The 11657-nt window shown below is 43.0% G+C and overlaps 1 protein-coding gene across 1 annotated transcript in view; it reads left to right on the forward strand.

The window, feature by feature from the left end:
* The first annotated feature begins 1309 nt into the window (after positions 1–1309).
* LOC110519289 (neuropilin-2) overlaps positions 1310–11657 on the forward strand; it is a 187742-nt gene continuing 177394 nt past the window's right edge. Inside the window, 1 exon segment of the mRNA XM_090215093.1 lies at positions 1310–2631. Coding sequence (XP_090071219.1) covers positions 2559–2631 — 73 coding nt within the window. The 5' untranslated portion in view covers positions 1310–2558.

Consider the following 11657-nt stretch of genomic DNA (forward strand, 5'->3'; position numbering starts at 1 on the left):
CATGGACCCCCCTTTGTTGCTACACTGCTGCTACTTGCTGTTTTTTATCAATGCATAGTCACTTTACCCCTACCTACATATACATACATATTACCTCAATCTCCTCGACTAACCTGTACCCCCGCACATTGACTCGGTCCCCCCCTGTTATGCCTCCTTACTATCGTTTGTGAGTTTATTTATTTTTTAAACTTTTGTTTTTGTAGTATATATTTTCTAAACTCTATTTTCTTAAACTGCATTGTTGATTAATTACGGGCTTGAAAGTAAGCATTTCACGATAAGGTTGTTGTATTTGGCGCATAAAATTTGATTTGATTTGAAAACCTCAACGAACGTGTTCTCCCCTTATTCTTTAAAGGCACCCTATATCCCTATATTGTGCACTGCTTTGGACTAGACTTCTGTTTCTGAGAAGAAGTGTTATCTAAGGAGCTGGCTGCTGCAGAGTATAACTGTGTCATTATAAATCCTCCACCAAGAGTTCATGTCTGTAGTTAGTGCTGGTGGTGTGGTGGGTTGGAGACCCAAACCGGGCGGGCCTGGGCGGGTCCAGGGTGGGTACGTTATGGAGCGAGTAGCGGGTAGGCTCTGGGAACGATTGGTTTTCTAAATGGATGGGATGCAGAGAAGAAGCTTTGATGTGTTCAGTGTGGCGGTGAGGGACTTTTATCCCATCCTTCGACTCCCAAACGGATTTCCCTCTTTCTCAGCTTTCTCACTCTAATGGTTGAATTGATACAGAGTTTCTTATCTCCTCTGAGTTTTACGTTCCATAAATCCTGCCTCTTCTTGTGTGAGACGTATATACATGTAAGGGTTTTTATAGCCTTATAGAAGAGATGAGGTTTTGATTGTCATCTGGCATATATCTTTAGTCTATGTTTCTGTCTTTTTCATGACAGGGGTTTGTGTTTTGTGTAGTTTTTCCCGTCTTATTGTGATTATTTAGAGTCCCATCAACCCCTTGTTACGCTACTGTACGTGGCATGCTGTCAAGCGGTTGGTGCGTTTATATCACCAGCGCAGCCACACACATTACCACTCCGCTGCCTAGAGTTGGCATGTCAAGCTATCACTACTGCAGTAACACCATGTCCGCATCTTCACAGTACAGTACTACTGTGTTTCAATAAAATACAATGGTTTGTGTCCTAAAAAATGATTTTCTTTTGTTTGTTGGAGTGGACACTATTGACTTAGAAGGCCTTTGTAAAGTCATAATTTATGATACATGTCTTTCTCCGTCTGAGTGTTTTTTAGTTATTGCTGACATCGTTATATCTCCATACTTCCCTAATGTTTGTTCAGTAGCGGACGGACGGTTAGCGGACGGTTTAATGCTTCTTCCTCTTTTCTAAGAATACGGAATTTATATCGAAGCATACGTGTCTTGTCCACCGCTCTCCATAAATACTAGGCCCTCTTTTTTTAAACCAACCAGTCAGTGGTTACTGCATGAAGCCACCAATATGGTATTTCACGACCCATGAGGCATGAGACTGTGTGTGTGTGTGTGTGTGTGTGTGTGTGTGTGTGTGTGTGTGTGTGTGTGTGTGTAGGGCGCACCGCTTCTATTTTTCCAGTTCCCTTGTCCCGTCTTTTTTTTTATATGTATAAGGAAAAGAAAGAAAGCAGCAGCAGGCAGTGAGTGGTCCTCTTTAATCAGCGGCTGTGGGGAGGCGGGTCGAGGTGCTGACTGTAATGTGATAGCTGCTCCGCTCTAACGTTATTACATACACATGCTGGCTGCCTGCGCTCTCGCTGCTGGAACACGGAGCCTTCAAAACTCAAGCCAGAATAGTCCGATCGGAGCAGAGGGAAGGAAGGAGCTGTGTGCCTGGACTAGCGGAGAGAGAACGGAGTGTTACCGATAGATTATAGAGCTCTGGGTAATAACGGCAATACGGACCGTTTTGGTTTGCATTCTATGAAAGATCGTTTTTACCGACGAGCCTTGGACAGTTGGACTATTTCGTTAAGATTTGTGTTTATTTTTTTGTGTGTGTGTGATTTTTTTTTATTTTTTTTGACAAGTAAATGCGCTGGAGGGAGAAAGTCAAAGGAAATACAAAACAAATATCTTCTCACTGGTTTGGAGGCAACCAAAACACTCACTTCAGATATCTGCTAGAGAAAGCAGCAATTCCGTGGACTAAAAACCGCTACGGACTTCTGAATGATTTCATACAGATTTTTTAATTTTCCATAATTTCTTTGTAATAGAATATTATCTGGATGGAATTTATGTTTTATTATTATTTTCTCTCGTTATTTTGAACGCCGCAGTGGCCAGAATGGGTTTGAATCTTTTAAATGATTGAATTGAAATAACGGGGCAGAAAATATTATTCAATTAAAAAAATAAGAAACTAAAGAAGTGTTAAGCGGGTGGGAATTGATATCGCCGTTGTGTTGAACACCGAACCACAGACCAACGTCTTCCCGGTGGAGACGCGTGTTACCGTGACCGGAGAAAACAGTTTGCACGAGGAAGAAGACTTTCACGGCGAGTTCTTGTCTCCGGGATTGGGAAGGGTGAAACTTCACCTCGGAAAATGGATATATTACCGTGGCTCTGTGGATGTTTACTGGCCGTTTGTTTACCACAAATAGTTATCGGTGAAGAAGGTAAGTTTTATTCCGGAGCGATTCATTTGGGCTTTTACCGCCTTACTACAACAACCAAAACATGTCAAATGTTCACACAAACATGTGATTTGAGACAGGACTAAAACGGACATAAACAGGCTAGATAATTATTTTACCCTAAAGCCGTAGGAAAAGAAGAAGATAGCGATGTGTTTCCCTATAGATGGTAGAGCAACACTCGTCCAGTCCTCATGATTTTAGGCTGTTTGGACGTGGAGTGAAGCCTCTTTCGGTCTGTCAGCATATGTTTTAGATTAGGCTATCAAGTCAAACATCTCCGTGTTAACACATTAAGATGTTATATCCCTTACAGACAGTCACATAGTCAACGACGGATAGTGACAGCTGAACAATGTGTTGTGTGTTTTAAACGCTGGAACTGTCAACCGGGCTCTCGTTTAGCGGAGGTTATTCCTCTTGCCGCAGGCGTCGTCGTGAGCCCACTAGTTCCCCGGGGCCGTCGTTGTATCTTCATTTTACACACTAAATCTATGATTTTAAAATGGAGCGTTCAATTACAGCCTAAATAGCCTATCAATTGATCTAATATTTTATTAATTGAGATTACATTTCAACAGTTTTAGTGTACGCGGTGATTTTAAAACATGTATGTCATTTAGCAGACGCTCTTTAATCAGAGCGATTTACATGAGCAAGTAGGGTCAAAGTGGCTTGCTCAAGGGAACACCGACAGGGGCTTGGAGACTCAAACCAGAAGTCGTTTCGGTTCTCTGGCCCCACGCTCTTTAACCGCGACGCTACCTGACGCCCTAAACCAAGCTCCTGTTCTCCTCTTGTCATCGGGGCGTCTTGTTTTAAATGATAAGAAGTGAACAGTCAGCGGTTTAACTTCACACGAGGCTTATCTCAAATCTGCCCTCGAATTTCTGTAATTAAAATCCAATATATTTTTAATCTCTCAGAGTTAACCTTTCATTCTATGAGTGGATTATGTGTGGATTTAATTACACTGTCTTGGGTCTAATGATTAGTGTTTATATTTAGTGTTTAGTTCATTTCAATGTGTTTAGTGGAACCTATAAGGTTTTCTATTTATATTAATGACGCGATTTATATTTCATTTGTCACAATCATATAAAGTCTAGCTACAATATTACCCCTCACGAGCCTATTTTAATTCGTAACTATCCATATAGCTTGTGATTAAAACGCGTGGGCAGTGTTTCAATTAATTGCTGTCAAATGACAGTTTGTTTAGCAAATCAAAACCTGATTTGTATCAGCGAGTGAACACGACGTAGCCTACAGGGGAAAAACCACAATGGATTTGGCTGGGGATCCGTTTTGAAAAGTTGGGTGTATGTCGTCGTCCCTTGAACCGGTGCTCGTTTTTTTTTTTTTTTGTCCGTTTGAAATGGCTTGACCTTAAGTTAGATGTTGTTCCTGAGAGCAGGCTGTAGAGACTGGGGGAGTTGGTAACTAATAAACCCGCTCCAGATATCCGGGACATCCGGGACAGTAGTCTCACTGACAAACACATAATCGTGCTAAATGTTTGGCGAGGAAAACTTTTTTTATTCTTGTCCATTTGATTTCACGGATCTCTTCAAAATCGAATGGCATGTTGTTTTCTATTGAATCTCAAACATATTTCAAAGGTAGTTTTTTTTCTGACGTTTGAAATACAAATATATAGATCGCGGGCTAATAATAACATGGAAATAACACGACGTTATTATTGATAATGTTACAGTAATTGAAAGACACTGCATTATCTTAACATTTTGCGATCAGACCCACTTTTCTAAATAATTAAACGTTATATCATAGTAATAACATAGTAGGCTGTAACAGCGCAACATCACACGTATTTATCCGTACAATCCATTTTCTTTTTTGAATGAGCATTAAAGCAAAGGGGTGTTATGTGGTCTTGAAATGTTCATACTACTAAGGTATTATCTTATCTCCATGATGAAAGTCTGTGCACTAATCAGATATCAGAGGCTTTTCCTTCTGGGGGGACAAAACCAGTAGCTTAGCCTGGTAGCCTGGTAGTCTGGTAGCCTGGTAGTCTGGTAGTCTGGTAGCCTGGTAGCCTGGTAGTTTGGTAGCCTGGTAGTCTGATAGTTTGGTAGCCTGGTAGTTTGGTAGCCTGGTAGTCTGGTAGCCTGGTAGCCTGGTAGCCTGGTAGTCTGGTAGCCTGGTAGTCTGGTAGTTTGGTAGCCTGGTAGCCTGGTAGCCTGGTAGTCTGGTAGCCTGGTAGCCTGGTAGTCTGGTCACCTGGTAGCCTGGGTGTCTGGTAGCCTGGTAGTTCTAGTACTGCTCTCCTTACTTGATTTATACCCACATGAAGAGCTAGCCTCATTTAACCCGACAACACTGTGTGTGAGAAAGGGAGATAGCGAGATAGCGGGAGAGAAATAAATAGAGATAGAGAGAGGGGTAGGGAGGAGAGAGAAAGAGAGAGAGATAGGTAGGGGGAAGAGAGATAGAGACAGAGACAGAGAGAGAGGTAGGGAGGAGAGAGAAAGAGACAGAGAGAGGTAGGGAGGGAGGAGAGAGAAAGAGACAGAGAGAGAGAGGTAGGGAGGAGAGAGAAAGAGACAGAGAGAGAGACAGAGAGAGGTAGGGAGGGAGGAGAGAGAAAGAGACAGAGCGAGAGAGGTAGGGAGGAGAGAAAAAGAGACAGAGAGAGAGGTAGGGAGGAGAGAGAAAGAGACAGAGAGAGAGGTAGGGAATAGAGAGAGAGAGAGGGAGAGAGGGGGGTAGGGAGGGAGGAGAGACAGAGAGAGAGAGAGAGAGAGAGAGAGAGAGGGGTAGGGAGGGAGGAGAGATAAAGATACAGAGAGAGAGAGAGAGAGAGAGAGAGAGAGAGAGAAAAAATATATACATAGAGAGAAAAATAGAGAGAGAGAGAGAGAGAGAGAGGTGTTCATTCTGGCTGGTTTAACCAGGCATCATCATGTGGGTAAATAAACAATTATTGGCTGTTAGTCAATTACAGAATAACAGACAGCAGTGTTTTCTACTGCAGTATAATCCAGACCTTTCTCCTTCGGCTTGCCGTGCTGTAATAACTAGGGGTTTGGTATGTTTTGTTGTGTTTACTGGTCAAAATTGTAGTGTCGTGAAACTGTGTTCACTGTAGTGAAACACAAGCCACCTGCTTAAATCTGCTGCTGTTTCTCTATCTGTTGATTTCTAGCAGTAAACAGCTGCACCGATGGGAATCCTCGCTCGTGTGTGTGTTTTCTCTGTGTGTGTGTGTGTTTTCTCTGTGTGTGTGTGTTTTCTGTGTGTGTGTGTGTGTGTGTGTTTTCTGTGTGTGTGTGTGTTTTCTCTGTGTGTGTGTGTTTTCTCTGTGTGTGTGTGTTTTCTCTGTGTGTGTGTGTGTTTTCTCTGTGTGTGTGTGTTTTCTGTGTGTGTGTGTGTGTGTGTGTGTGTTTTCTGTGTGTGTGTGTGTGTGTGTGTGTGTGTGCATAGACTTTTTCATGTGAAGCAACAGTTTGAGAAGATAATTATGTTGTTGTTTTTGGTCATGGATTTATCCTCCCTCAATAACTTATTTTGTTTGTATTCACACTTTACGTCAGGAGATGTCTCATCTCGATTCCATTACAAGAGATGTTCTCTTCTGGCTTGAACACAGTGGTGTAAAATGTATTTAAAATGTCATTAGATTTGGTCCTAGTTCTGTGTAGCCCGACTGCGCACCATGTTAAAAAGGCAGTTGAAGTAATGGGCTGCTGCAACTGCTTCACTATGGTGGGGGAAATGGAAAGGGGAAATGGAACAGGAAATGGAAAGGGGAAATGGAAAGGGGAAATGGAAAGGGGAAATGGAACAGGAAATGGAACAGGAAATGGAACAGGAAATGGAAAGGGGAAATGGAAAGGGGAAATGGAACGGGGAAATGGAACGGGAAATGAAACAGGAAATGGAAAGGGGAAATGGAGCAGGAAATGGAAAGGGGAAATGGAAAGGGGGAATGGAAAGGGAAAATGGAACAGGAAATGGAAAGGGGAAATGGAACAGGAAATGGAAAGGGGAAATGGAACGGGGAAATGGAACGGGAAATGGAACAGGAAATGGAAAGGGGAAATGGAACAGGAAATGGAAAGGGGAAATGGAAAGGGGAAATGGAACAGGAAATGGAAATGGGAAATGGAACAGGAAATGGAAAGGGGAAATGGAAAGGGGAAATGGAACAGGAAATGGAAAGGGGAAATGGAAAGGGGAAATGGAACGGGGAAATGGAACGGAGAAATGGAAAGGGAAATGGAACTTGAAATGGAACGGGGAAATGGAACAGGAAATGGAACGTGATTTATTTTTTATAAACTTTTCTATCTACTCGTATTCTGATCTTGAACTGAAGCATGATAAATAATATGCTGTTCACCTGCTGTTCACCTGCTATTCACCTGCTATTCACCTGTTAGTCACCTGCTGTTCACCTGTTAGTCACCTGTTAGTCACCTGCTGTTCACCTGCTGTTCACCTGTTAGTCACCTGCTATTCACCTGCTATTAACCTGTTATTCACCTGCTGTTCACCTGTTAGTCACCTGTTAGTCACCTGCTGTTCACCTGCTGTTCACCTGTTAGTCACCTGCTATTCACCTGCTATTCACCTGCTGTTCACCTGTTAGTCACCTGTTAGTCACCTGCTGTTCACCTGCTGTTCACCTGTTAGTCACCTGTTATTAACCTGCTATTCACCTGCTGTTCACCTGTTAGTCACCTGTTAGTCACCTGCTGTTCACCTGCTGTTCACCTGTTAGTCACCTGCTATTCACCTGTTAGTCACCTGTTAGTCACCTGTTATTAACCTGCTATTCACCTGCTATTCACCTGTTAGTCACCTGTTATTAACCTGCTATTCACCTGCTATTCACCTGTTAGTCACCTGTTATTAACCTGCTATTCACCTGCTATTCACCTGTTATTCACCTGCTAGTCACCTGCTGTTCACCTGCTATTCACCTGCTGTTCACCTGCTGTTCACCTGTTAGTCACCTGTTAGTCACCTGTTATTAACCTGCTATTCACCTGCTATTCACCTGTTAGTCACCTGTTATTAACCTGCTATTCACCTGCTATTCACCTGTTAGTCACCTGCTGTTCACCTGTTATTCACCTGCTATTCACCTGTTAGTCACCTGTTATTAACCTGCTATTCACCTGCTATTCACCTGCTATTCACCTGTTAGTCACCTGCTGTTCACCTGCTGTTCACCTGTTAGTCACCTGTTATTAACCTGCTATTCACCTGCTATTCACCTGCTGTTCACCTGCTATTCACCTGCTGTTCACCTGCTGTTCACCTGCTATTCACCTGCTTTTCACCTGTTAGTCACCTGTTATTCACCTGCTATTCACCTGTTAGTCACCTGTTAGTCACCTGCTGTTCACCTGCTATTCACCTGCTGTTCACCTGCTATTCACCTGCTGTTCACCTGCTGTTCACCTGCTGTTCACCTGCTAATCACCTGCTATTCACCTGTTATTCACCTGCTATTCACCTGTTAGTCACCTGTTAGTCACCTGCTGTTCACCTGCTATTCACCTGCTATTCACCTGTTAGTCACCTGTTATTCACCTGCTATTCACCTGTTAGTCACCTGTTAGTCACCTGCTGTTCACCTGCTATTCACCTGCTGTTCACCTGCTATTCACCTGCTGTTCACCTGCTGTTCACCTGCTATTCACCTGTTAGTCACCTGTTATTCACCTGCTATTCACCTGTTAGTCACCTGTTAGTCACCTGCTGTTCACCTGCTATTCACCTGATATTCACCTGTTATTCACCTGTTATTCACCTGTTATTCACCTGCTGTTCACCTGCTGTTCACCTGTTATTCACCTGCTGTTCACCTGTTAGTCACCTGCTGTTCACCTGTTATTGACCTGCTGTTCACCTGTTATTCACCTGCTAGTCACCTGCTGTTCACCTGTTATTCACCTGCTAGTCACCTGCTGTTCATCTGCTATTCACCTGTTATTCACCTGCTATTCACCTGTTAGTCACCTGTTAGTCACCTGTTATTCACCTGTTATTCACCTGCTATTCACCTGTTAGTCACCTGTTATTCACCTGTTATTCACCTGCTATTCACCTGTTAGTCACCTGTTATTCACCTGCTATTCACCTGTTAGTCACCTGCTGTTCACCTGCTATTCACCTGCTATTCACCTGTTATTCACCTGTTATTCACCTGCTATTCACCTGTTAGTCACCTGCTGTTCACCTGCTATTCACCTGCTATTCACCTGCTAGTCACAGGTTAGTCACCTGTTAGTCACCTGCTATTCTCCTGCTATTCGTTTTGGGTGGAGATCAAAGAAATGGAGGTGTGTCTACAGATACACTCTATTAATGGAGGTGTGGAGGAGGTGTGTCTACAGATACACTGTATTAATGGAGGTGTGTCTACAGATACACTCTATTAATGGAGGTGTGGAGGAGGTGTGTCTACAGATACACTGTATTAATGGAGGTGTGGAGGAGGTGTGTCTACAGATACACTGTATTAATGGAGGTGTGTCTACAGATACACTGTATTAATGGAGGTGTGGGGGAGGAGGTGTGTCTACAGATACACTGTATTAATGGAGATGTGGTGGAGGAGGTGTGTCTACAGATACACTGTATTAATGGAGGTGTGGAGGAGGTGTGTCTATAGATTGGTCAACTCCTATTGGTCAATCCCTATTGTACACTTTTCTCACCTTCCAATATTTGAAGGATGGACTTGAATATGGCAACTGAATCAAAACACTATTTTTTAAATTTACCAAAATATATTTAGTGAGTAAAGGCTCTACAAACCTGTTTCTATATTATTCATCAATACTTTCCCAACCTTAAATAATAACATCAAGACTATTTTTACATCTACCAATTGGTACAGAAAAGGAGCAGAATATGTGTGTGTATTTACATAGTTTGAATACCAACTTCTGAGAAATGCGTAGGAAAGGCGTGTTTAGGAAAGGCGTGTTTAAGAAAGGCGTGTTTAGGAAAGGCGTGTTTAGGAAAGGCGTGTCTAGGAAAGGCGTGTCTAGGAAAGGCGTGTTTAGGAAAGGCGTGTTTAGGAAAGGCGTGTTTAGGAAAGGCGTGTCTAGGAAAGGCGTGTCTAGGAAAGGCGTGTCTAGGAAAGGCGTGTCTAGGAAAGGCGTGTCTAGGAAAGGCGTGTGTAGGAAAGGCGTGTCTAGGAAAGGCGTGTGTAGGAAAGGCGTGTCTAGGAAAGGCGTGTCTAGGAAAGGCGTGTGTAGGAAAGGCGTGTTTAGGAAAGGCGTGTTTAGGAAAGGCGTTTGTAGGAAAGGCGTGTCCAGGAAAGGCGTGTTTAGGAAAGGCGTGTTTAGGAAAGGTGTGTTTAGGAAAGGCGTGTTTAGGAAAGGCGTGTGTAGGAAAGGCGTGTCCAGGAAAGGCGTGTTTAGGAAAGGCGTGTCTAGGAAAGGTATAGTACGCTACTTTCTGTGATGTGGACAGGATGTGGTACTAAATTACACAAACTCACGTTTTGACCATTTCACATGACACGCCCCTTTTCCCTCAGTTTGGTGGATGACACGCCCCCTTTCCCTCAGTTTGGTGAATGACACGCCCCTTTCCCCCCAGTTTGGTGAATGACACGCCCCCTTTCCCTCAGTTTGGTGAATGACACGCCCCGTTCCCCTCAGTTTGGTGAATGACATGCCCCTTTTCCCTCAGTTTGGTGAATGACACGCCCCTTTTCCCTCAGTTTGGCCACAGGTTGTCACTGTTGATTTCCTACTGTGGTGGGTTGTGATTCGTCGATTCGTCAAAGTTATTCCACGTTTGTGTGGCGTTTTGCATAACCCTAACCCGCACTAACCCACACTAACCTGCACTAACCCACACTAACCCACACTAACCCGCACTAACCCGCACTAACCCACACTAACCCGCACTAACCCACACTAACCCGCACTAACCCGCACTGACCCACACTAACCCACACTAACCCGCACTAACCCGCACTAACCCACACTAACCCACACTAACCCACACTAACCCACACTAACCCACACTAACCCACACTAACCCACACTAACCCGCACATACAACACAAAGGTTTTGCCCGTCATTTTGTTGATTATGAGTGATATGAGAGATTGACACGTTGGCGACCCAATCAAATTGCAACACTTCAAATTGTATCTGGCTGTCTTCTACAAATTATTCTCGATCCAGTGGCGTACACATTATTCCCAGATTCCGTGTGGTTTCGAAGCTGTGCTACTTTTACCAGGACGTGTAAAACCTCGTCTCCCCACCCCTTTCTTGCACAATTGATTTTAAACGTTATAATCCATATTGAGTGATTGATAAAAACAGGGTCGTGTTTATTTTTTTCTGTTTAGGTGACCCCACGTATCAAAAAATCCAATACTTTGAAATGTAGCTGACTACAGCTTGTCCTCTTACCAGCGAGGGAGAAAAAAAACAAACATCTCCTGTTTCAATGTGTTGTTGTTGTTGTTGTTGTTGTTGATGTGGTAGTTTCAACAGCGCTCACGACCAGACCCCCCCCCCCCCCCCCCCATCCCCCTAATCAATATGAGTGATTTATTGCCACTTGTCAAAACAACATGTTTTTTTTTGGTGCTTGTTCAGTTTTATAAGGTGTTTAAAAAAATAATAATTAAATACCATTTAATATAATTACTATTGTTGCATTTGTGTAGATAGTACATTTTAACGTTGAGGCATTCAACGTATCTCAAACTGTTTCTGCATATTAGTTATTGATTTGGACACGTTAAAGCTGTGTGTTTTTAGCATTGGGCTATTTATCAAAATGTCTTGTCAACAGGAAGCAGCGACAGCATCATTTTTTAAACTTTAAGAGTATACCTTTCAATGGTGTTTTACTTAATCAGGTAAAAATCATTTGAACGAGTCCAAAAACATTATTATTATTATTATTATTTATTATCAAGATATACCAGAAATCACCAAATCGTGTTTGACCTTCCTAATCGGGTTGTGTTCTTCCTGTGTTGAGTCTAGGA

This window comes from Oncorhynchus mykiss, chromosome 22 (genome assembly GCF_057628025.1).
Source record: "Oncorhynchus mykiss isolate SJ-2025 chromosome 22, ASM5762802v1, whole genome shotgun sequence".
Taxonomy (NCBI): Eukaryota; Metazoa; Chordata; class Actinopteri; order Salmoniformes; family Salmonidae; genus Oncorhynchus; species Oncorhynchus mykiss.